The sequence below is a fragment of the Cucurbita pepo genome, chromosome LG07 (assembly GCF_002806865.2).
Source record: "Cucurbita pepo subsp. pepo cultivar mu-cu-16 chromosome LG07, ASM280686v2, whole genome shotgun sequence".
Taxonomy (NCBI): domain Eukaryota; kingdom Viridiplantae; phylum Streptophyta; class Magnoliopsida; order Cucurbitales; family Cucurbitaceae; genus Cucurbita; species Cucurbita pepo.
The window spans coordinates 9,471,290-9,495,872 of record NC_036644.1 but is presented as its reverse complement, the minus strand read 5'-3'; the positions used below and the strand labels follow the sequence as shown (position 1 = coordinate 9,495,872).

The following is a 24,583-nucleotide window of genomic DNA, read 5'->3' as shown; positions in this document are numbered from 1 at the left end:
AAAAACAAAACATGAGTATAATTTTTTTTTTTTTTTTTTTTTTTAAGGTAGTAATTTAGTTGGGCTGGAATGAAATGGGCCGGGCTTAAGTCTGGGCTTGGTCGTTGATTCTGAGAAGCCGAGGTTACCCAAAAGTAGAAATACAGCGGCCGCACAAGAGCAACCGGTATATAGCCGGTAGCAGGTAAGGACGATGGGACATTGAAGACATGTCATAATTGCAATTGCCCGGCAACCAACAATTTGTTTCACACTCATTTGCGCTCCTTTTCATTTCCCGCCGGAGCAACACTCTGTTTCCATTTCCACCAGGTTCCTTCCGTTTTCTTCTTCTCTGTTCTAAAAATTCCTTCAAGTATTAAACATGGTTTTTACAGGGAATCACTGGTGCTTCGTCTATGCTTGGATTGAATCAGTCTGACGGCGGAGAACGGCGGCGTGTTATGTTCATCGCGTCAAAACTGAACCACAACAGTTGATCCATAATTTTAGAGGAGAAAGTAGAGATTCTAGTCTCCATCATCTTGTTCTTTTAGAAACTTGTTCGAAATTGGTGTACTGGAGAAGTGCTGCGAGAGGTGAAAATGCTGACATGCATAGCTCGTTCTAAGAAACTCGGAGATGGCTCATTGAGTCAAATTGAAGAACCGGACTCGTTCAATGGACCTGGAAACAAGCAACAATCTGTCAAATCTCTGACAGGTCAGGTACTATGAGATCAAATTCTTTCTCTCCTAGTTACCAATTTCATGTTCTCGTGACAGGAATGCGGGCATTTATGTTTTACATTCCTTGCTTGTTCATTGTTTTTAGCTCAGAGACATGGCGTTAAAAGCCTCAGGATCGTACCGGACTTGCAACCCTTGCGCAGGGCCGATACCGCCGAGTCGACTCAAGAACTGCAACTCACAGCCGGACGCCGACTCGGACCGGATCAAGTGGGCTTACAAGAGGAGCGGGAGCTTGAGCTCGACGAAAACGAGGACATGGGGGAAGGAAATGGAGGCGAGGCTGAAGGGGATTTCAAGCGGAGAAGGAACCCCGAATTCAGTGAGTGGGCGGCGAGTTGACCCAGTTGTTTACGTTGAGGAAAAGGAACCAAAGGAGTGGGTGGCCCAGGTGGAACCCGGTGTGTTAATCACATTCGTTTCGCTTCCTCGCGGAGGGAATGATCTGAAACGGATACGTTTCAGGTACGCTCTATACTCATCCATATCAACGGCACAGATTTTCTTTGTTTGGGTCTATTTAATTCCTTCCCTGTTTGACTATAATCATATACCGTATTTCAGGGATTCGCCACCATCTTTTTCCACTTTTTAATTAGCAATACAAGGCCCTCTTAGCGGGTCATTTACTGGGATTTATTTTTTGGCTTTATTTGTCCTTCTGGAGTTTCTCTATCTCTTTGGTGTTAGGATGGTTGGGAGGGGCTAATTTAAGGGAGTAAGAAACACTATCTCCATCTGCCCGAGACCTTTCGGGGAAGCCCAAAGCAAAGCCTAATTTAAGGAACGATCATTGGTTTATAAGTAAGGAACACTATCTCTATCAGCATGAAACCTCTTGGGGAAGCCCAAAGCAAAGCCACAAGAATTTCGTAATTCCTAACCTTCTGATCACTGGAGCTTAAATATATAAAAGCTTAAATATATAAAAGAAGAAGAGGAAGGAAGAAATAAAAAAAATTCAGACGCGGCGTTCAAACATAGGGTTGGAGTAATTTCCGTTGGAACAGCATTGGGTAGATGGGGTCAGATGTTGATCAGTAAAGATCACGCCTTCTCATGAAAAGCAATCAAGAAAAAGTCCAAAAGTAGAACTCAATTTGATGGTGGTGGGGTAGCTTTCTTCCCAGTTTTTGTCTTTGTGTCGGGGGAGTAATCTCTTTGTTGTCAAGAATTCTTCACGCCCACCCTGATTCTCCTGGATTTGTCTTCTCCTAAATTGAGTTTCGCCACTATGCCTGGACACACATACACCCCACATGCCACACAAAACTTACCATCTTACGAAAACGAACCAGGAGGGAGGGCGACCTTATTCTTCAAGGGGGACAAGACAAGACTTAGGGAGTAATTGTGTATACTGTTGGTCTCTGCTACATGTCGGACCTCACTCCTTCTTCCACCCCAAATAATTGAATAAGCTGTTGTGTGTGTTTCATCTGTAACCATTTGGACCCTCTGCGCATTGACTTTAAACTACGTGACACCAACTAGACCATCCTATCCTATCATATTGGCTTGCTCTGTTAGCGAAATAAAGTTGGAGGGGTTTGGATCTAGTCTCCATAGCTCTTGGGTTGGGTACACAGTCAATATTGACACCTCGAGAACTACTTTATTCAAAGCATTAAAGTGTTCACATTCCCTTTTTCCCCTTTTTATTAGTTATTTTTTTACTAAAGGAAATTGGGTTCCTCTTTGAGAATTTTCATGATTAGCAGCACTTGGGTGGGTTGGGTAAAAAGTTGTTGTAAGGGACGAGAACAATATTCCTTGCTATGTTCTTATCTTGTTAGCTATGCAAGAAAACAAAAGGAGAGGTAGTTGATTTGGTTTCATCTTTCAGTAGTTGATTCTCTGGTTAGTATCTCTATCTAGAGTTTGATTATTGTTTTGATAACCACCTTTGATTAGTCGGGACGTGTTCAATAAATGGCAAGCTCAGAGATGGTGGGCCGAGAACTATGATAAAGTTATGGAACTATACAATGTCCAGAGGTTCGACCGCCAAGCTTTTCCTCTTCCTACCCCACCGAGATCTGAGGATGAGGTAACCTTCTATATAATTATAGAAAGAGGATGAGGCTGTGAGTGTTAAATTTGTTTTGTTCATATTATCTATGTTGCTATATCATATCCTATTGATGAGGCTCCCCTTTCCCCCCAAAACAACAGAGCTCAAAAATTGAATCTATAGAGAACAGCCCTGTGACACCTCCACTAACCACAGAACGCTTGCCTCGCAATCTCTACCGTCCTACCGGAGCTGGGGCGAGCTATTCATCCTCAGATTCACTTGAATACCAGCCAATGCAGTATCGCCAGTACCAAGATTCAGGTCTGACCTCTACTCCAAAACTCTCTAGCATCAGCGGTGCCAAGACGGAAACATCTTCCATTGATGCATCCATGAGAAGCAGTTCATCTAGGGATGCAGATCGTTCAGGAGAGCTATCCATCAGCAATGCTAGTGATCTTGAGTCTGAATGGGTTGAACAGGATGAACCAGGGGTTTATATTACAATCAGAGCATTGCCTGGCGGCAAAAGGGAACTCAGAAGAGTCAGATTCAGGTATGAAGATACTAAATAATCTTGATTTGGAAGTAGTTAATCATGAAGTTAATATTGCCACCCAGTATATTTTTCTTGAGTATAGATCCAAATTCAATCAAAAGCCAATTATATATCATGATCATTGAGATCTCTTTCTGCCTATTTATGAGGTGATATAATGCATAGTCATAAAAATACTCATTCCTCTGCCCTAGATAACACTTTTAGATATCCTGTAAATCTCTTCAAATGTTCTTTGTCTTATGGGTTGCTATGGCTCTAATGGTCCCTCCAGCTAGTCTACTTTCATGCTCTAGTATGTTTGGAGATAATTTAAACTAAAGGTAGTCCTAGGCCAGGTGACCCACAGGCTTTCTAGCAGCGTTCATTATGTCGGGGAATAGCATGATTTGTTTTATTCAAGTTCATTTTCGTAGCCAGAATTCTTATTGTCAAGTCCATTTTGAATTTTGTAGCCGGGAAAAGTTCGGGGAGATGCATGCAAAAGTGTGGTGGGAAGAGAATCGAGCCAGGATACACGAGCAATACTTGTGAGGGAAGCAGTGAAGAAAGTTGGCAAGGGGTGTTTTTCTAAAGTTTTTCTAAATCTACGACCATTGCCATGCTAGTGAAAAGTCTCGCATATAGAGATTATGATGTTTGGGGGTATACTTATACATGTGAAACCGAGTCACGATATGCCGATGTTAGATTTTAATTTTTTAATAACTTTTTCTTTTTTTCCCTTGCCTATGTACTGTAGTATGGTGGATGTAAAACTATAATTCCTAATGTGTTAATATCAATGGAAGAGATTCAGATGTTCGGAGATTTCCTCCCTCTCTCAATTCAAGTATGAAGTACAATCTCTGTTAGTTTTAGTAAATAGAAACCTTGAACCCGAACTTATTTGAATGTTTCTGGAGTGGCATGAAAGAAACAACCTACGGGCAACGATCAACATCTTTGCTGAAGCAAGTAGGAGCTGCAAAATCATGGCCATGATGTTGTTAATTGAACGAGTTTGATCAAGTTTAGGGTCTTGAAACAAGGGAAAGTGAGAAAAAGGGGAAATTCCTGTTGAATTTGTAATACACTAATAATGGAGATGGAGGAAAACAGGGGAGTTACAGACATGCTACTATTCTTACAATGATTTGAGAAGGGAATGTTTTCCCATGTGAACAAAACAAAAATGGATTGTGTTTGGCATCGCAGAAACTTAAAGGAGCAGCAACTGGCTATTATGCTGTAAAGTGAGGCTATTATGCTGTAAAGTGAAAGAAAGAAAAGAGAATTATGGGGAGGAAATGAAGGAAGAGATCATTTGGGAGACAAACGAAGGAATCTGATGAGAGAAAATAATTGCAGGATCAGACAGACTGAAGAGTTCTTGATACGGGAATGAAGTGGACAGCAGAGAGCGGCGGAAGAAGGAGAGAATGTGGAGGACAATTGTTAGTGGAGACTGAAGAAGTGCTTCTCAACAACCGACAACATGGAAGGACACTATGAGAGAATGAGAAAGCTTTCAGTATCGAAACTGTGGACTGGCACAAATCCTAATTAATTAACAAGTTAATGCTTTTGAGAAAAAAATAATAATAAGAGTAGGATATTGCGGCAACGTGTTGCAAACCAATTCCTGGAAGGTGATTGGACCAACAAGATAATCTTATCGTCAATGTCAAGTGCAAAACTTGCCACATGGGACATAGGCACAGAAACTAAGTCCACATGATATCTTAAATTTGGACCGCTAACTCGTTCACCCTTCCACCACCTCTATCTATCCTCTCAACTCTATTTCCTCAAATCAATTCAGGAAGAGACCTAAACAAAAGCTGCCTCAATCCAGTTTGAAAGAGAAGGCAAGAGAGAATCAGATGGCTTCAACTTCCGCAGTTTCAATGGCTATGCCAATTACTAATGCGACCCAGAAGAGAGTGAGGAGCACCGAGGCCTTCGCTAAGGCATTGCCTTTGAGGCCTTCCAACAAGCCAATTGCTGCATCAAAATCCAGCAGCGCCAAGTTCCAAGTGCGGGCTTCTTTGAAGGAGAAGGCAATTGCTGGACTGGCTGCAACTGCACTGACGGCCTCCATGGTGCTTCCTGAGGTGGCTGAAGCTGCAGGAGCTGGAGTTACCCCTTCTCTCAAGAATTTCTTGCTCAGTATTGCCGCCGGTGGAGTAGTTGTCACTGCTATCTTGGGTGCAATTATCGGTGTCTCCAATTTCGACCCCGTAAAGCGGACCTGAGCGTCGGAGGATGACATTCGACCAATTATCTTATCATTTTCCATTCATGTTCCATTGTCTGTAGTGGTTGTTTCTGTGTTATGTGTGTAATATGCGGCTCCTGCTGTAAATTCACCATATTCAATATAAAGTTTCCATTTGCTCAAAAGAAATTGTTTTTCCCGGAAATCTAGACCACTTTTTCTTTTATCTTCTTGATGTACCCGAAGCCCACCACGGCATTCAACCTAGAATGCCAATCTGAACGTAGTTTGCTATCACTCAACAATACGACAGTTACCTGGCTATAGTCTAACCATTCTTTGGCAAACTGAAGCTATAAATTTTGTATACTTTTCACCGTATTTTTCACCTTCTGTTACACGGCTCAAGTCCACCGCTAGCAGATTATGTCCTTTTTGGCATTTTCCTGCCCTTTCGAGCTTCCCCTCAAGGCGTCTGGACAGAAATTGATCAAAAATTTTACTTCTGATCATTTCACCAAACTTGATATCGTCCCGCTCTTCATACTTCAACATGTACAACTCCTTGGCTGAAACACCTAGAATCTCTTCACCATACTCCTGGAAGGCTGTCACCCATGTCAAACCAGTATGGTCTTGGATTTGGGCATGAAGAAGATATCTGTAATCACAACTCCTCTACACCTCTTGCCAGATGCATCCTCCAAATTATGAACCCTTCTTTGAGTATCCATACCATTTTTTGCTCAACACAGGAATTGATGGATTGGTAGATGTTACAATACCAATAACATCCAGAATAAAAGCAAAGTCATGAGAGCTTATACTCAAAGTGGACAATATCATACCATTGTGGAGATCTCTGATTCCTAATAGAAGATGCCTCCAAAAAAAACCTCTCATTCGTTCTTTAGGTTATTGAAATCCTTCCGAGCACGTTTTAGGGTACCTTTGGAAATCAAGTAGACTTTACCATCTTATATGACCTCATAGAAACAATCAACAACAGAGCATTGAAGAAGGTTACATGTATCTCTCATCACTATTGGTTCTAGTCCTAGCAATTCAAGTCAGAAGTAGACTTAAAATACTAAATGATAGCATCAATCCTACTGTGAACAATTTACAAGTAATCTTGGTTTATAAAGCTACGTCGGAATGGAATGGGAATCTAGATACTATAATTAACATGATCACGAAGACATATCCCATAAAGCAGCACTATTTACACAGCTAACAATGGGACTTTTTCTCATGATGTGTACATGAACACAGATTTTAACAAGAAAATGAGAGATTGCCACTAAACCCAAACCAAACAGTACAAAGGAAGTCAGTGATTAAGATTTAATAACCTTAGTCGGTAATTAATGCATCATCTAGCATTTCAAACAAGAACGTAAAATTGACAATAAAACCTTTTTCCCCCATGATGTGATCATATACGCAGATTTTAACAACACAAAAGGAGAGAACAACCATCCGTCGGCACTAACGGCATCGGAGATCAAGAGGCTGTACCAGAAGCTTGACATCTAGGATCATCTTGACATCTAGGATCTGCACCAGAAGCTTGGAATTAACATCACCAGCGACAATTGAAGGAATCGCATTCGGTGTGGTGAAAACGCGACAGCAGGAGAGCTTGAGAGTGAATCGTGAAACGAAAGTAGAAGATCACCAAGAACCTAATGAAAACCTTACGAAAATGGAAGAGAAAGCAAGATTGAGAAGCATTGATGATGGAAATGAAGCGTAATTGCAGAAAAAAATCGGAGTCTCTTGCCGATAATAGAAACATGAGAATCCGCTCTCACTCGTCGGAACCCTTAAGATTCCGGCGGGACGTTAGTTTATATAAGCGCGGGGATCTGATGTCGGCATCTCGTTGATGTAATAAAATTATTGCAATTTTTATTGAAATAATAAAAATCACGTTTTAATCTTTCAACTTGCGTTTTATTCACGTTTATCTATTTCAGTAAATAATTCAAATTTTTGCAATGAAAATAAAAGAAAATAAAAATTTATAAAATAAAATCAAACAGGAGTCCAAAATAAATAATGATTAAGCAAAAAAAATGTTACAAACTGTTGTTCACATGCATTATGTTTGATTATCAAAAAGAACGCTCAAACCAAGAGATGAATATCTAGATGAGAAGCCTCTCTCAAGCTGCTATTACTACTTCTGGAACAACCTCAATATCAGCGCTCAAAACTGGTGGTGCTGCTGCTGCTGCTGGTCTATGCACGATTTCTTCTTCCTCCTTGGGGGAATGGATTACCACAACATCAGGAAGAGGGGTGGTAGGGCCTTGCTTGCCCTTGGGATCCCAATCAAGCATGATCTTAACTTTGATACCCAGAACTCCCTGAGACACCCAAAACACACAATTAACATTATACTTCATCGTATAAACACACTGCCTGCTTGCTTGCTTGCTTGCTTTATTATTATCCAACCTAACCTGTCTGAGAAGGACGTGTCTAACAGCTGAGTCGATATAATCTCTCACTGGTTGACCAGATGATATCATATATCCATCTTTGAACTTCATAGACTTTGCACGCTGTGCCCTCAGTTTTCCACTAACAATCACCTGTTTGAATGTTAAGAATTAACGTGTCGACATTCGCATATAATTTTTTTTCATCATATAGCGATAATAATGGATTGAGCTACAAGCAAACCTCGCATCCCTTTGCTCCACTTTCCATAACGAATCTCAAGACACCATAGCATGCCCTGATGGAAAAAGTACACACATCAGCATGGATCATATTATATTATGTATTCATTTTGATACTCACTTATAATAGCTCAGTCAGAAGATCAATAAAATGGAACCCCATAGGCTCAAAAATTAAACTTTGAACTTGTTAAAACTATTAATAAAAGGGAAATTGAAGCAAAGCTCCAGCCTTGAGGAAAGGCTCAAACAATAGACAAGCTCATTCACAAGAACGCACAAACCACAAAGTTCATGTATCAAATTTAATAATAAGAAAAAGAACAATATTGATTTGCCCATTCTTCAAAGCTATAAAAGTTTCCATGTGTATATGCAAATATATTATTAATAGAAAAGGTTGATATACTAATGACAACTGTGTTTTCAAACCACGAGGCTCACTCAAGGCTACAAGTCAATTTGAATAATAATTTAAGAAGCCTGAACACAGTAACATGTCAACGTCTGGAAAGGCAGGACGTTGGCATTTTGGGCACATTTTTTCTGAGGATTGTGTATACACATTGATCTATTCAATACTTGAATACTTGAAAACATGCAATTTCAACACCAAAAAAAAAAAAAAAGACTTGGCAATGAACCAAGTGTACATCACGTCACAATTTATTTCTGCCTGTCGGATGGTGTTTTAAGGTTGGGTTAAATTTTAGGTTTGGTCATAATAAGATGAGCAATGGATTGGGAAATGAGCATAATAATGGGCTAGGCTAAATGTTTGTTCTCTCGTAACTATTTCAAGGAAGCAGCACTTTTATTAATAAATAAATAAATAAAACAATACAAGGGCATAAAAAAAGCTCAAAAAAGGGCATCCCACTGTAGAAATGAGCTACAATCAAGAAACCGCTCATCAGAAAGACCCCTCCCAACTCTCCTAAAGATTCTATTATTCATCTCCCCTAAAGACCCCACAACACCGCACACACTCTAGCTTGCCACAAAAATTCCCAAGGAAGACATGTTTGCATGTCCAATGTCTGAAATTTTAAAAAAATAAAATAAAAGGGACTTCTTTTCAATAGTTTAGTGTGTCCCCTATTGGAAGCTCTGTCAAACGAAGTGCCCGTGCTTCCTAGCTACTAATGATATTAAAAATGACCTTGTATGATCTGTAGTTAAGAAAGTGATAATTGATAGGTGTGATTTGTTTGTAATTTCATGAACACATTGTGCATGATAATACTTGATTGTATATTTTTATGATTTGCATATTTTTATGATTGTGCATGATAATACTCTTACTCTTCATCCATCGAAAACATTATAATAAGAAGAGACAGAAAAATCACAATCTGCAGACAAAGAAGCCTAAAGATACCACCAAGCAGCAGCATGTCTCCTCCCACAGTGTAAAACAAAATGATTCCACAATAATTATCAAATGGAAGAGCTCAATTTATATTGTCACCATCCGACACAAATTTGGCACCAAAACACCAATCTGCTTTGTAGATGACATACATAAGAACCCAGGAAAAAAAAAGACTTATGAAACTTCAAGTTATATCTTAAATGTGATTGATAGAATGATCAAAATACTACATACATCAGAGCTGTTCGCAAGAAAATAAGGAATCAGTGATCTTTTAATTCTATCATTATCATAAAACATAGATCCATTTCTATGCCAAATCAATAACAAACCAATAATAATAATGCTTCTAATAATTATGGGATGGAAAACAAAAAAGTACCTCCGCACAGCAAGGCCACCAAGTAGCTTGTAGCGAAGAGACTCAGCTTGGGCAATGGCACAAAGCCCTCTGTTGTTAACTTTCTCGGCGTAAAGCTCAACACTGTTCTCCGGAAACTTGAACCGCTTCTGCACAACCGAGGTGAGTTCCCTAATCCTCCTACCCTTTTCTCCTATGCAACACCAAATAAAAATTTTCGAAGAAAATCACTAACGCGATATCGATGAGTGCTAATCTAAGACGTTTAATCCAATTTAGGAAAAAGGAAGTCTGTTTAATAAACTGAATTTCAAAATCAAAGTAAACTAACCGAGAACATTTTGAGTGCGGGTGGCTCGGATGATGATCTCAGTGCGCATAGGAGTAACTCTAACCTCGACACCGGAGTATCCATCCTCGGCCAACTCTCTGGTCAAAACCTCGTTTAGCTCGGCAAAAAACACTCCATCGGCAACGAACTGAAACAAAATCGAACACAAACGATAATCAACTCAAAACATTACAGAACAGAACAATTGTTGAAGAGATGGCGGGGAAATAAGTACAGATTAAGAAATTTCAAGGACTGACCTTTCTCTTCTTACTCATCTGGGTCGCCATTTTCAAAGAGAGATTGGAAAAAGAGAAACAAATCCGCTCGTAAAAGATCGAAGTTATGAGAAGAGAAAGCTCTGTTCTTCGCGCGTTCCAGAGGAAGAAATGCTGCCGCCGCAGATTGAAATTTATACGGCTGATTCGGATCTAGGGCTTCCAAAATGAACGGTCAAGATTGGTTCTACGATTTGAGCACAAATAAACGCATCCTTGGTCTTGTACACAGCCCAACTATTGGGCCAACAGACCCATTAACGGCCATCGAAATCCAATAGGCCCAAATTTGCGCAATCGCATATTTATATTCCAAAATTGCCCTTTAATTAAAATATTAAAATTTGGAGGTAACCAATAATTTATACATTTTTTAAAAGTGAGAATATTTATATATTTTTTATTTTTTTTTTGTAATTTAAGTGAGAATAATTATTGGAATAGATGATTAATTAATTATTGATTAGAATTAATTAAAACTGAAATTTTAATTTATTTATTTTTATTATTATATTATATTGTTTGAATAAAAGTATTATCATACTAATGTCAAATTGTTATCTTTGTTGGAATAAAAGTTAAAAGTGGGGAAAAAAATAATAAAAATAAATAAATAAGGTGAGGATAAGCATGGAGAAGCTGCGTTCCAAATCGAAGCTAAAAGTGAGAGTAGCTTTGGGTCCATATGTCGTGTCGTGTTGTTGAATGTCACTGTTTTATTATAAGTCTCTTTCGATTTAAATTTATAATTATTATTTATTACAAATATATATATATATATATATATATATATATTCCAGTATTAATATTTATTTTCTGTTAAATTGCAAATTTGGTAGAGTTATTGTTAAATGTTAAAACCCTCTAAATTATTGGTCAAAATTGTATGAAACTTTATTTGATGATATTCTAATTTTTAAAATTGTAATTTCACCCAGAATATATATATATAATATGATGGAGTGAAGTTTGAAAGCCATTGGAACACGTATCAAAACAAAAATTAGGAGTTAAATGACCAAAATGTTCTTAAGACTTGTAGTGAAGTTTGAAAGCCATAAGAACACGTTAAGTATCAAAATCTAGAATTAGGAGTTAAATGACAAAAATGCCCCTATGACTTGTGATGAAATTTGAAAGTCATCGAAAATGCCCCTAGGACTTAACCAAGAATTAGAAGTTAAATGATCAAAATGCCCTATATGTATGCTCATGCATAAAAACTTGCTCCCAATAATTTAAATTAAATTTACCTAATTCCAAAACTTACCCCAACAATTTAAATTTACCTAATTCCTTAACTAGGAGAAGGGTAATCATACTAACTTTAAACGAAACTACGAGGAAAGGGTCCAAGCGAATCAAACCCAAGCCGGATCATCAGAAAGTGTACCCAAACTGGATCATCACTGGATCATCAGAAAGTTTACTCTCTTACTGGCTCAAAGATGATCATCAAATATGATTATTATCACTGGATCATCAGAAAGTTTACTCTCTTACTGGCTCAAAGATGATCATCAAATATGATTATTATCTGCTTCTTACGTTCTGTTGGCCTTGAGCCATCAGAAAGTGTATTATTTTAGTGGCTCGAATAATGATTATTATATGTTTCTAATCAGGACATTAAAGAATATCATTAAGGAATATCCATAAAAACATTTAGGGAATCGGTGAGCGAGATTGGATTGTTGTGGTGGGTGTGTGGGTGTGAAGGAGAAAAGACCCTCCAAAGCTGCCATGATTCATTGAACCCTTTTTGTTTTGGGGCTTTTGGACAGCATCTTGATTATATTTATTTAATTAATTTTGTATTTTGTTGATAGGAGAGCACCCAAAAGGAGGTTTGTGTTCATGAAAGAGCACCCAAAGGAGTACCAAATTCATGCCCTTCCTCCACACAAATTCATTTCAAAAATAGAATGAAAAACAAAAAACAGATCACCTCTCACTCACACCAACAAAAATCCAAAATCTAACTTCAAATTACATCCTACACTTGTCCGAAATTATTGTTGTAACCAAAGAATTGAGACTATTATCATGGCTGCTACGGCGGAGGACGGTTGCGCTTGTGGCCAGGCTTGGCGGCGGCGGCGGCGGCGGAGGAGGAGGAGTCTCCTTCCGACGCAAGCTCCATGGATTTGGTGAAGGAAGTGGAGAGATGTGCGTATAAATCCACGACTCTCCTTATGTTGTTGTTGAGCTCGCGAATCAAACCCACGTTTCTGGTGAGATTATGAGGCATTTTGGACTCCTGATTTTGGTTAATTTCGTTGATTAGCACTCTGTTTTGGTCCAAAATGGCCTGAACTTGAACGAAGTTCTTCTGAAATGTCTGCACCATTTTCCCCTCAATTTGGCTTCCATTTCCCACGCCTCCTCCTGACGACACCGTCTCCCCTTCCATTACTACACTTCAACCCAAAAACCCGACTCTTGGCACTGATATGATATTATCTACTTTGAACATAACCTCTTGTGACTTTGTTTTGAGCTTCCCAAAAAGTATATACTCACGATGATTCCTAACGTTAGCGGATCCGAGACTTTCATCCAACAATTACATATTAATTCAAATTAATTACAGGAAAAAAAGAAAAAAATGGGTGGTGTTGGTGGTACCTTGAAAATCTGGAACATGATGTTGAGGAAGAGGAAGTGTGATTCCCGAGGAGAAGGGGAAAAGATCGGCGATTGAATCGAATCTCCGACGTCTTCTGAGAAGTCTAGAGAGATGATGGAAACAACAAAAAAATTAAAATTAAAATTAAAATGGAGAGAGAGAACATATCACGCTTGGAATCGGAACCTTTTTTATTTATTTATTTATTTTTGATAGTCAAATATCCACCTGTTATTTCGGATTTATTCAGATCCAAATCTTGACTTTCCCAAACACTTCTACATCTGCCACGTGGACTTTGATTAATCCTCATTTTTGTTTCATTAATAATTTCGGACTATTTTATTCTAACGTCTCAAATAGTAAATGGACAATTATTATGATGATAAAAACACGTCACGTTTTTTGCATGACAGCGACTTATAATTATAGAGACCATAGGTGAGGTATGGCAATTTCGTAACATGGACTTGTATTTCGGCCTTAACCGATGAAAGGAGGAGAATTTGTGGGTCGGGGTTGCTGGGGTTCGACCATTTTAGCGGTGTACGCTCCGCCGTACAATGCCGTAGCAAGACGACGGAGGTAAGTGTGAGGAAGAAGTAGAAACTTGAGTAAAGAAGGTATTGGAGATCCATATATGGGAGGTACCTCTCTTCCTATACCAAGTTCTCACCTCATGGCTTTATGGCTTTACTTTAGACTTTCCCAAAAAGCCTTGTTTACAACAGTAGAGCGGTGGTCCATTGGGGTCCTCTCCCATTAAGATTAATGTTATTATTATGATCATTACAAGACAACAGACATAGAAGCTTGAACGAAGCTCAGAACACAGAACACAGACAGATGCCAGGAGGCTTGCTGCTGCTTACCTTAGGCATTAATGGCCTAACTATTTACACAGTGAAGAGGATGGGAACACAGCAATCGAAGCGCGCATACTTGGATCCTTGTTATGGAACAAGCCTGCACCACCACTGTTGTGTTCAACTTCCACACACATCCAAACAAATCCACCTCATGGGAACAGTACCATTTCTCTGTCAATCCAAGTACATTTTTGGACACATCAATCAGAACCCCCAGTTGGGTGGGTCGTCAAAGAAAATCAAATAAACAAACAAACTAACTTATTTGTAATTTGGAAGCAGCTGGGTGGGTCATGGATTTTGGTAATGCTTGTTGTTGGAACTGAACTCATGCTGCGACGAGTTAGGAATAGAGATTGAAAGCCGAGTTGTATTCAAATCAACCCACGATTCTGTGTCTTTTGGAGACCATTCATCAAGGAAGTGATGCATACTCTTCTCTGGTTCCTTGTACGAATAGTCACTACCTTGTAAAGGCGAGCAGTTCTTGTGTCTGAAGGATGAGGAAGAGCAGCTCATTGTTAGAGGACTCAGCTGCCAGGAATCTTCCATATTCGAAGCAGAGAAGCCTCTAATGTTCCCACAGCGTTCTTCTGACTGCAAGGGATGCTCATCAACGACATCTTCCTTCACCCCATAACCATACCTGTTTCTTCTTCACAGTCACAAGAAAAGGGTAAAACCATCAGCTTAACCTCCAAACAAATATCAGAAACAAAATGTAACCGCTCATGTCCACCGCTAGCAGATATTGTCCTATTTGGGCTTTCCATTTCAGGCTTTCCCTCAAGGCCTTCAAACGCGTCTGCTAGGGAGAGGTTTCCACACCCTTATAAAGTGTGTTTCATTCTCCTCTCCAACCAACATGGGACATCACACAAAAACAACTTTTTTTTGTTCTTTTGGAGATACAAACCTGTAATCTGGGTCAAGAAGCAAGGAAGTGATGGAGTTTTGGGGCGTAGAAGAACAGCCATGTTGGTAGAGAAAAGGGTGGAGGTGTTGGGGATGAGTTTCAGAGGGGAGAGTGGAGTTGTGGGTGATGGAAGAAATGGCCGGGGAATGAGTTGTTGTTTTCAAAACTTCCACAGGCTTTCTTGAACGGTTTTTACCTCGGTGCATATGTCTCTCACAGTACTTAGAATCCGGGAATGCCTCTTTGGAGCATCGCCATTTTTTGCCGTCTGTTCTTCTGCACCTTCCAGGCTCAGGGTCGATTTTCCTCCCGGAACCCATTTGCAAGTAGTTCCATCCAACTGAACACAACAAAAAGAGGAAACATTTGTATGATACATAATAGTAATAAAAAGAATGTTAAAAGAAAATGGGTGAAGTTACCGTGGGCATATTGGTGGGGAAAGAGGGTGGAAATGAAAGGAGAGTGGAAAGAGGTTGTGTTAATGGTGAAGAGGAGATGGGGAGGGAGAGGGATGCCGGAGGCCATGTACTTGAAGATGAGGGCTTGGTGCTCCAGCTCTTGCCACTGAGCTGCAGTGAATGGAAACCTGTTTCTTCCTCCGCTCATTGCCTCTGAAGAAGAAGAAGAAGAAGAAGAAGAAGAAGAAGAAATAGGTGTATTTATTTATTTGAGAGGGAGCAGAATCTTGTGTGCATGTGTTTAAAACTAATGGTTCTGATTATAATGCCGGAGGGATGCTCATCACACCTCTCTCTAGCTCTGTGTGTGTTCATATTATGACTGCAACTCTGTGCATCTTCTGGTTCTGCCTGCCTGCCTGCCTGCCTGCCTGCATGCCNCATTGCCTCTGAAGAAGAAGAAGAAGAAGAAGAAGAAGAAGAAGAAATAGGTGTATTTATTTATTTGAGAGGGAGCAGAATCTTGTGTGCATGTGTTTAAAACTAATGGTTCTGATTATAATGCCGGAGGGATGCTCATCACACCTCTCTCTAGCTCTGTGTGTGTTCATATTATGACTGCAACTCTGTGCATCTTCTGGTTCTGCCTGCCTGCCTGCCTGCCTGCCTGCATGCCAGCCCTTGTCTCTGACATCTCTACGGAAATCCATAAAATAATAAAACAAAAGGAAAGAAAAGTAAAGGAAAGGAAATTTAAAAGAGTAAAAGAGTTGGAGTTTGAAGCTAAACGGCTGCAGCTGAAGAAATATGTACACCTTTTTACCTTTTCTGTTGATTTACCCCACAGCAGAGCTGCTTCAGACTATATCCCACTGCCCTTCCACTTATTCATACATACATATGCTTCGCTCTCTCTTTTCTGTTCATTTTCCACCTTTTCTCCTTTCTTTTTCTTTCCACTTTCCTTCCACTTGGATTGTTGCACCGTTTCTGCTTGCTTGCTTCATTCACTTTGTTAACCCCACTTCTTTTAATACTAATTTACCATTTCTTTTCACGCACCTCAAACTTTAGTTTCTAAAAAGTAAGCCAAACCAAACCAAACTTAGTCTCTCTCTCTCCCTGAAATCTCGAGGCAGTCATTCAAGTCAAACAGGTCTTGTAACGGCTCAAGCCCACCGCTAATAGATATTGTCCTCTTTGGGCTTTCTCTTTCAGACTGACCCTCAAGGTTTTTAAAACATGTCTGTTAGGGAGAGGTTTCTACACCCTTATAAAAGGTGTTTCGTTCTCCTCCCGATCTTTACTGCTTTGTTGTCATTTAGTACTTGGCAATCCTCGAAAAAAGCTCAAGAAAAAAGGGTAATAAATATCATTCTTGCTCTTTCACTATCGATTTATAGATTTCTTGAAGGGCTAAACTATAAATAAAGCCACAATGTTGTAGAAATGTCTGGGAAACAAAGAAACCCAAGAGGAGTATGAGGAAAATTGGAACTTATGGATGGATTGAAGAAAATAAAAAAGCATCATTTCCAGTAGTATATAATAAATTATTATACATGAATGAACTTGCGTTCATGTGGCAGCGAGGATCATTCCTTCTGGAAGAAAGAGAGAACGAGGTCCGTATGTACAGAGAAAAACTGTGTCTCCACAAAAACCTGCTCACCACAATACAAAATGAAGTCTTTTCTTACATCATCCTCTTCCTTTAAAATATAAAAACATCAAAAGAGATGATTACCTTCAAAAATGGCCGATCGTGACTTGGGAACGACTCGATGAAGCTCTCCTTCAAGAGTAACGATACCTAACAGAACAAACAATACAATTAGAGCTATTAGTCAACCTTGTAAGCAACCACACTTCGAAAATGATTACGAGCCAACCTTATCATCGTTCGATTGTACATTAGTAATTGTATGTGAACGGAGGTTAGAGCAGAGAGAATCCGAGTACAATCTTAGCACTTTGAGGAAACCCTTGGCAGCTTCAACCTATAAGCGCAATAAACACAAAACTTTTCAAAACAGATGATTGGGAATACCAATTAAGAAGAAGGAAGAAAGAAAAAACCTGGACATCAGTGCATTCATGCACAGGCCTCTTTCTTCCTAAATAACTCTCTCCAACTAGCTCTGCATGATATGGTCTTAACGATGCGAATAACTCCTTTTGTTTTGGCAGCTCTGGTATTGTCGGGGCCTTCACCTATCATGTTCAATATGTTAGAATCGCATAACAACACACACTTGATCAAGATGGACACAAAGAATAGGAGAGAGAAAATTTAAGGAGGAATATTGGCTAAAAGTTTTATGGATGACTTCAAGTATGCACGACAATATTGGCTAAAAGTTTTAATCTACGAAATATAATCTACCAAATATATCTCTACCAGGTCCTTTACTAGAAATATTACTAGAAATAGGCATCAAGATTCATATCCCAACACAATATTCATGCCAATCAAATACCTTAATTAATGCAAAATTAAATTGTATGAACATCAAAATTCTACCTGGTTCTTGTTCACATCAACCAAAATTGCATTGGTTAACTTTGACTGTATTTCACTGGTTCTACTCTTCACACCAACCTACTTGGAAGTTCTCGTAAGTAATCGATTAGAAACGTTACAAGAAATAGCTGCAAATAAAATACTTACAATGTAAGGAACAGGGGCGTCCAAAAAGTCCAGCATGTCATTTGGTAACACCTGAATGTTTATGTTTATGAACAAACACAAATATCCTCCAAAACAAGACATAACTATCAGAGATCAGAAATCATACTGGCATCAGCAAGCTTTGCCATTGGTAGGGACGAATCATAGGGATAATCGATAAAACTGAAGCCGATAGGATGCCCTGCAGGTTGTATACGAAATACTTAACAAACGAGATGTCCAATCAACAGCCAAACATGGTGTAAGAAGAATCATGTACCAAATTAGAACAGACAATCACAATCTGCTTCTCCAGCAGTGCTCCAGCTAAAATGGATAAGATCTGTGGAAAAACAAATCAATTGAGTTTCAAAAGGTTTAGTTCTAAGGTGGGCATATACTTACATGGTCTAGGCGTAAAGAACCACAAATGCTTGCAACAGTCCATATTGACAAGGCATTTGCTTCCTCCTCTACCATGAGAGCACCTTGTGCCTGAGACATCAACAAGATGTATGCTAAATTGAGGAATCAAAAGCTAATCCTAAATATTATTACTAAAATTACCTCAGCTAATTCAAGACTTGTACTACATGATCTTGGATCAATGGTTGAGCCAGCAACATGCAGAACTGTTTCACCTGATCTATGATATTCCATGGGATGCAGGTGCTCCAAAGGATGAAACTTAACAGAACATCCCCTACCAGGGTAATGCAACTCGTAATACTCGCATATGATTTGTAACGATCCTTTCTTATTTTTCTGTAAATACGGAAAAAAAATTGAAGATAATAGCAAGAGAGCGACATACAAAAGCACAATTGTGAAATCTACAGAACCTTGGCCCTTTCAAGAATATCAAGTAGGTCAGTGGAATCATCCTGGCCGGAGAAAGATGCTTCCTCTGTCTCTGTGTCATCAGCATCACTCCTGAAGTTTCTGTCTTCACTTGGAGACCCCTGAAAACTACAAAATACAACTTCAAAGTTCAAAATGAGTTTACAATCAGTGATTAGTACACACACAAGTAAATAACTAGTTTACAATCATATACCTCGAGGACGACTCAGAGCTTTCGTATTGATAATAACGGAGGAGAGGTAGAACAGCATTTGGTAAACGCCTATCAGTTGCCTGCTTGTTTCTTGTAAAATCATCAACATTGATATCACGAGTTTCCTTATGAACGACATCGATATCCTCACTAATGCCCTTTGATATTTGATGATCAAGATGATTTTCATCTCCCATCGTTCTTTGTGAATCTTCCTCTTTTACCTCGGACATGTCTTCAGCTGCATTCTGATCCAAGGTCATGCAACCTATGTCTTCTACCAAATCTTCTTCAATGCTCAAATTCTCTGTGGATTCCAAATTCAAAACACCAATACCTTTTGTTAATCTTTCCAGCCTTTCTTCAGTGAGGATGCTACAGGAAAGTTCATAAAAATGAAAGGTTAGAAAATTGAGATAAAAAAGTAATATGAGGAAATAGGATTCCAAATTAATATGTTTTCATGTATACCTATTCAACACACCAAAATGTAATTCGAAGAATGGCAAGCGAGATAGGATGCAATAGCATCTGCGTGTGGTTAGTACGTAACGACTCAAGGATGAGTAGGAAGGTGCTTTTTCAGAAACTGAAAGCAACCCAGATGGTTTCTGCACTAATTCTTCAACTAAAACACAGCATCCATACAATGTCGAATCATCAGCAACCTGCAAAGCATAGTTAGCAAATGAGTGCAAATTGTGGCCTCTACTTTAGGGGTCCTAAATTCACTCTAGTACCTGTAAGCGGAATACAAATGAGAGGTCACTTTGTTTGAAGTGTTCCTGCAAATTTAACATACCGATTGAGTCAAGTTACAAATACATTGAAGATTTTCTTAGATTTAGATCTTATTCGAACACTAGAGGACTAATGGTATTACCAATGATGGAAACAAGGCAGTGTTCTTAAAGTATCCTAAAAACTAAGTTCCAATGCGTTTTCCAAAAAGAATACCTGCCCGAGAAGAATCTCGTTCAACTCACTCATGGAAGGAGTTTTTTCAACAGCATGAACCTGTAGTCACATAATCAAATCTTAGGAAAGAAAGATAGTGATCCAAGACTCTAAAGAAGCATTAATGTACCCAAGGGTAAGTAATGGTGAACAAAACATTCTTTATAAGGGTGTGGAAACCTCTATCTAGTAGACGCATTTTAAAAACCTTGAGGAAAAGCCCAAAGAGGATAATATCTGCTAGCGATGGGTTTGGGCCGTTACAAATGATATCAGAGCCAGATACTGGACAATGTGCCAACAAGGAGCCTGAGCCCTGAAGGGAGGTGGACACGAGGCAGTGTGCCAGCAAGGACGTTGGGCTCCGAAGGAGAGTGGATTGTGAGATCCCACATCGGTTGGGGAGAAGAACGAAACATTATTTATAAAGGGTAAGAAAACCGCTCCCTAGTAGATGCGTTTTGAAAACCATGAAGGGAAGACAACATTTGCTACCGGTAAGCTTGAGCTGTTACAGAAAGAATGTGCCAATAATATCCCATTGTCCTAAAAAGAATGTGCCTAATATATGAGAAAAGTCGGAATGAACAACCAACCTCCACACCTCCTGGAAAGCAGAATGAAAGAAGGTCCTTGTCTTTGAGCGGCAACTGCTTCTCTGGAGGGTACACAAATAGGACCTGACATGAACTCACTATTAATAATTCAAGAACCTATTGATTTGAAGGACTAAGTTCGATTGAGAATGAGAATAAAACCCACCTGTGGTTCAATATGAGCTTCTGACTTCCTTGCAACATATTGCTCCTGAAGTGCCCGAATATCACACTTAGGATGAAGGCCAACAACAACCATGCTCTCAAATATCCTACTTGGCTGCTTCTGAGATCGATGGTCCTAAAATTTTGCACACAAAGAAGTTCCAGTATATAAACAATGACAAACAATCAAAATTGAGTAGAATGAAAAGGCTAACCAAGTAGTGCAACTGAAAGTTCGCCCACTGACGCTTTTGGGTTGTGAGAAGTTCAGGATTATAGGTTCCTGGAGTTTTGAGTTGAGGAGGACTTGAAAAGCCTTGAAGCACTTTATTAACTTGACGCTGCAGTCTCTGTAGTGGACTGCCGCCCTCATCGGTTGCAACATCTTCGGTCGTCTGCAGGAAAAGTGAAGCGCCCCAACCAGGGCTCCCCGTCGCTTCCTTCTTATCCATCACTGAAACCCAAATATGCAACAATCACAGGGCTCTGCACAACACCGATCGGGTTATTTTAGTTAAGAAAACAAAACAAAGGTATCCCTTGTATTGCACCGAATGGACTGAAAAGGTGTCACGAACAGAACCGTCTGACTCAAATCTTCAGAAATAATCTTCCGAAATGAACAGGCAGAAACATTTATTCGAAATTCAAAAGGGAATATTCTTCGATCGTTGTAAAAGAAAAACTAGCACGAAAAGCAGAACTCAAACACAACCTCAGATGGCGGAAGATCAACATAGACGAAAGAAGAAGAAAGAAAACGAACCTTTGACGAATCCTGAGTGAATAATTGAAGAGGGAAATTGTTCCGATGGTGTGCGCGCCACCAAGCGGTCCGAAAAAGGAGGGAAAGGCAGCGACAGATGGCGGAGGAGGGCGGGGGAACGGAANACTCAGAGCTTTCGTATTGATAATAACGGAGGAGAGGTAGAACAGCATTTGGTAAACGCCTATCAGTTGCCTGCTTGTTTCTTGTAAAATCATCAACATTGATATCACGAGTTTCCTTATGAACGACATCGATATCCTCACTAATGCCCTTTGATATTTGATGATCAAGATGATTTTCATCTCCCATCGTTCTTTGTGAATCTTCCTCTTTTACCTCGGACATGTCTTCAGCTGCATTCTGATCCAAGGTCATGCAACCTATGTCTTCTACCAAATCTTCTTCAATGCTCAAATTCTCTGTGGATTCCAAATTCAAAACACCAATACCTTTTGTTAATCTTTCCAGCCTTTCTTCAGTGAGGATGCTACAGGAAAGTTCATAAAAATGAAAGGTTAGAAAATTGAGATAAAAAAGTAATATGAGGAAATAGGATTCCAAATTAATATGTTTTCATGTATACCTATTCAACACACCAAAATGTAATTCGAAGAATGGCAAGCGAGATAGGATGCAATAGCATCTGCGTGTGGTTAGTACGTAACGACTCAAGGATGAGTAGGAAGGTGCTTTTTCAGAAACTGAAAGCAACCCAGATGGTTTCTGCACTAATTCTTCAACTAAAACACAGCATCCATACAATGTCGAATCATCAGCAACCTGCAAAGCATAGTTAGCAAATGAGTGCAAATTGTGGCCTCTACTTTAGGGGTCCTAAATTCACTCTAGTACCTGTAAGCGGAATACAAATGAGAGGTCACTTTGTTTGAAGTGTTCCTGCAAATTTAACATACCGATTGAGTCAAGTTACAAATACATTGAAGATTTTCTTAGATTTAGATCTTATTCGAACACTAGAGGACTAATGGTATTACCAATGATGGAAACAAGGCAGTGTTCTTAAAGTATCCTAAAAACTAAGTTCCAATGCGTTTTCCAAAAAGAATACCTGCCCGAGAAGAATCTCGTTCAACTCACTCATGGAAGGAGTTTTTTCAACAGCATGAACCTGTAGTCACATAATCAAATCTTAGGAAAGAAAGATAGTGATCCAAGACTCTAAAGAAGCATTAATGTACCCAAGGGTAAGTAATGGTGAACAAAACATTCTTTATAAGGGTGTGGAAACCTCTATCTAGTAGACGCATTTTAAAAACCTTGAGGAAAAGCCCAAAGAGGATAATATCTGCTAGCGATGGGTTTGGGCCGTTACAAATGATATCAGAGCCAGATACTGGACAATGTGCCAACAAGGAGCCTGAGCCCTGAAGGGAGGTGGACACGAGGCAGTGTGCCAGCAAGGACGTTGGGCTCCGAAGGAGAGTGGATTGTGAGATCCCACATCGGTTGGGGAGAAGAACGAAACATTATTTATAAAGGGTAAGAAAACCGCTCCCTAGTAGATGCGTTTTGAAAACCATGAAGGGAAGACAACATTTGCTACCGGTAAGCTTGAGCTGTTACAGAAAGAATGTGCCAATAATATCCCATTGTCCTAAAAAGAATGTGCCTAATATATGAGAAAAGTCGGAATGAACAACCAACCTCCACACCTCCTGGAAAGCAGAATGAAAGAAGGTCCTTGTCTTTGAGCGGCAACTGCTTCTCTGGAGGGTACACAAATAGGACCTGACATGAACTCACTATTAATAATTCAAGAACCTATTGATTTGAAGGACTAAGTTCGATTGAGAATGAGAATAAAACCCACCTGTGGTTCAATATGAGCTTCTGACTTCCTTGCAACATATTGCTCCTGAAGTGCCCGAATATCACACTTAGGATGAAGGCCAACAACAACCATGCTCTCAAATATCCTACTTGGCTGCTTCTGAGATCGATGGTCCTAAAATTTTGCACACAAAGAAGTTCCAGTATATAAACAATGACAAACAATCAAAATTGAGTAGAATGAAAAGGCTAACCAAGTAGTGCAACTGAAAGTTCGCCCACTGACGCTTTTGGGTTGTGAGAAGTTCAGGATTATAGGTTCCTGGAGTTTTGAGTTGAGGAGGACTTGAAAAGCCTTGAAGCACTTTATTAACTTGACGCTGCAGTCTCTGTAGTGGACTGCCGCCCTCATCGGTTGCAACATCTTCGGTCGTCTGCAGGAAAAGTGAAGCGCCCCAACCAGGGCTCCCCGTCGCTTCCTTCTTATCCATCACTGAAACCCAAATATGCAACAATCACAGGGCTCTGCACAACACCGATCGGGTTATTTTAGTTAAGAAAACAAAACAAAGGTATCCCTTGTATTGCACCGAATGGACTGAAAAGGTGTCACGAACAGAACCGTCTGACTCAAATCTTCAGAAATAATCTTCCGAAATGAACAGGCAGAAACATTTATTCGAAATTCAAAAGGGAATATTCTTCGATCGTTGTAAAAGAAAAACTAGCACGAAAAGCAGAACTCAAACACAACCTCAGATGGCGGAAGATCAACATAGACGAAAGAAGAAGAAAGAAAACGAACCTTTGACGAATCCTGAGTGAATAATTGAAGAGGGAAATTGTTCCGATGGTGTGCGCGCCACCAAGCGGTCCGAAAAAGGAGGGAAAGGCAGCGACAGATGGCGGAGGAGGGCGGGGGAACGGAAATTGGGAATAATAATAAATAACAACAACAATAATTGTATTAATTAGCCGAATAAATTACATTCAATCAAAAAAAAAAGAGATGAACAGCAATTAAAGTTCTTCCACTTCAAGTATGAAGAAGAATAAAAGTAAAGAAAAGGTTCTTGAAGTTTGTTTGTGGTTGCCGGTTGCATCCGTTGGCAGCGCCGTCCATCCAGTAAAAGCATCCAATGGAAGACTCTGAAAGGGTTGGTGGTGGCGGAGGGCTTTCTTCGCTCCTAAATAATTGAAATTATTAGATTGGTGTATGG

General features: G+C 39.6%; 6 protein-coding genes across 11 annotated transcripts; 2 read left to right on the top strand and 4 right to left on the bottom strand.

The window, feature by feature from the left end:
* The first annotated feature begins 64 nt into the window (after window positions 1-64).
* On the top strand, window positions 65-4,127 carry LOC111798626 (protein Brevis radix-like 4). Of its 3 annotated transcripts, none has more exons than XM_023681884.1 (6): window positions 65-312; window positions 417-707; window positions 814-1,193; window positions 2,643-2,778; window positions 2,904-3,301; window positions 3,760-4,127. In XM_023681884.1, exons 2-6 carry the CDS (start codon window positions 585-587, stop codon window positions 3,836-3,838), a joined length of 1,116 nt encoding a protein of 371 aa, XP_023537652.1. In that variant the 5' UTR covers window positions 65-312; window positions 417-584; the 3' UTR covers window positions 3,839-4,127. The 3 variants fall into 3 exon arrangements, with proteins under 3 accessions (XP_023537652.1, XP_023537650.1, XP_023537651.1); XM_023681882.1 differs by having other exon boundaries at window positions 378-707; XM_023681883.1 differs by lacking the exon at window positions 65-312 and having other exon boundaries at window positions 323-707.
* A 903-nt stretch (window positions 4,128-5,030) lies between these two features.
* On the top strand, window positions 5,031-5,709 carry LOC111798628. The gene has a single exon (XM_023681885.1). The coding sequence runs from the start codon at window positions 5,170-5,172 to the stop codon at window positions 5,539-5,541; it is 372 nt and encodes a 123-aa protein (XP_023537653.1). The 5' UTR covers window positions 5,031-5,169; the 3' UTR covers window positions 5,542-5,709.
* Window positions 5,710-7,549: 1,840 nt separating this feature from the next.
* On the bottom strand, window positions 7,550-10,663 carry LOC111799096 (40S ribosomal protein S3-2-like). Its single transcript, XM_023682496.1, has 6 exons — window positions 10,525-10,663; window positions 10,265-10,412; window positions 9,955-10,126; window positions 8,199-8,253; window positions 7,976-8,107; window positions 7,550-7,879 (listed from the first exon to the last, which is right to left on the bottom strand). Exons 1-6 carry the CDS (start codon window positions 10,552-10,554, stop codon window positions 7,676-7,678), a joined length of 741 nt encoding a protein of 246 aa, XP_023538264.1. The 5' UTR covers window positions 10,555-10,663; the 3' UTR covers window positions 7,550-7,675.
* A 1,680-nt stretch (window positions 10,664-12,343) lies between these two features.
* Window positions 12,344-13,357, bottom strand: LOC111798894 (protein ELF4-LIKE 3-like). The gene has a single exon (XM_023682241.1). It carries the CDS (start codon window positions 12,953-12,955, stop codon window positions 12,596-12,598), a length of 360 nt encoding a protein of 119 aa, XP_023538009.1. The 5' UTR covers window positions 12,956-13,357; the 3' UTR covers window positions 12,344-12,595.
* Window positions 13,358-13,892: 535 nt separating this feature from the next.
* LOC111798455 (growth-regulating factor 5-like) lies at window positions 13,893-16,618 on the bottom strand. 4 transcript variants are annotated; one of them, XM_023681612.1, is made up of 4 exons: window positions 15,943-16,618; window positions 15,379-15,570; window positions 14,957-15,296; window positions 13,893-14,692 (listed from the first exon to the last, which is right to left on the bottom strand). In XM_023681612.1, exons 2-4 carry the CDS (start codon window positions 15,563-15,565, stop codon window positions 14,332-14,334), a joined length of 888 nt encoding a protein of 295 aa, XP_023537380.1. In that variant the 5' UTR covers window positions 15,566-15,570; window positions 15,943-16,618; the 3' UTR covers window positions 13,893-14,331. The 4 variants fall into 4 exon arrangements, with proteins under 4 accessions (XP_023537380.1, XP_023537381.1, XP_023537378.1 ...); XM_023681613.1 differs by having other exon boundaries at window positions 13,893-14,686; XM_023681610.1 differs by having other exon boundaries at window positions 13,924-14,695.
* Window positions 16,619-16,837: 219 nt separating this feature from the next.
* Window positions 16,838-24,551, bottom strand: LOC111798885. The gene is made up of 27 exons (XM_023682232.1): window positions 24,169-24,551; window positions 23,618-23,888; window positions 23,404-23,538; window positions 23,238-23,321; window positions 22,642-22,701; window positions 22,425-22,469; window positions 22,156-22,352; window positions 21,570-22,059; window positions 21,387-21,488; window positions 21,019-21,276; window positions 20,805-20,939; window positions 20,639-20,722; window positions 20,043-20,102; window positions 19,826-19,870; window positions 19,557-19,753; window positions 19,086-19,460; window positions 18,871-18,997; window positions 18,596-18,793; window positions 18,434-18,523; window positions 18,309-18,371; window positions 18,156-18,230; window positions 18,029-18,079; window positions 17,882-17,959; window positions 17,437-17,571; window positions 17,250-17,357; window positions 17,105-17,170; window positions 16,838-17,021 (listed from the first exon to the last, which is right to left on the bottom strand). The coding sequence occupies exons 2-27, from the start codon at window positions 23,852-23,854 to the stop codon at window positions 16,953-16,955; spliced, it is 3,564 nt and encodes a 1,187-aa protein (XP_023538000.1). The 5' UTR covers window positions 23,855-23,888; window positions 24,169-24,551; the 3' UTR covers window positions 16,838-16,952.
* Between the last annotated feature and the right edge of the window lie 32 nt (window positions 24,552-24,583).

Excerpts from the sequence above, each read along its gene's own strand:
- LOC111798894 (XM_023682241.1), bottom strand. The coding sequence starts at position 12,955 with ATGGAAGGGGAGACGGTGTCGTCAGGAGGAGGCGTGGGAAATGGAAGC.
- LOC111798455 (XM_023681610.1), bottom strand. The coding sequence starts at position 15,565 with ATGAGCGGAGGAAGAAACAGGTTTCCATTCACTGCAGCTCAGTGGCAA. Across the intron at positions 15,297-15,378 it reads TCCCCACCAATATGCCCACG|TTGGATGGAACTACTTGCAA; the intron begins GTAACTTCACCC and ends TGTTGTGTTCAG. Across the intron at positions 14,696-14,956 it reads CTTCTTGACCCAGATTACAG|AAGAAACAGGTATGGTTATG; the intron begins GTTTGTATCTCC and ends GTGACTGTGAAG.
- LOC111799096 (XM_023682496.1), bottom strand. The coding sequence starts at position 10,554 with ATGGCGACCCAGATGAGTAAGAAGAGAAAG. Across the intron at positions 10,413-10,524 it reads AGATGAGTAAGAAGAGAAAG|TTCGTTGCCGATGGAGTGTT; the intron begins GTCAGTCCTTGA and ends ATTTTGTTTCAG. Across the intron at positions 8,108-8,198 it reads GTGGAGCAAAGGGATGCGAG|GTGATTGTTAGTGGAAAACT; the intron begins GTTTGCTTGTAG and ends ACATTCAAACAG.
- LOC111798628 (XM_023681885.1), top strand. The coding sequence starts at position 5,170 with ATGGCTTCAACTTCCGCAGTTTCAATGGCTATGCCAATTACTAATGCG.
- LOC111798626 (XM_023681884.1), top strand. The coding sequence starts at position 585 with ATGCTGACATGCATAGCTCGTTCTAAGAAACTCGGAGATGGCTCATTG. Across the intron at positions 2,779-2,903 it reads CACCGAGATCTGAGGATGAG|AGCTCAAAAATTGAATCTAT; the intron begins GTAACCTTCTAT and ends CCAAAACAACAG. Across the intron at positions 3,302-3,759 it reads CTCAGAAGAGTCAGATTCAG|CCGGGAAAAGTTCGGGGAGA; the intron begins GTATGAAGATAC and ends TGAATTTTGTAG.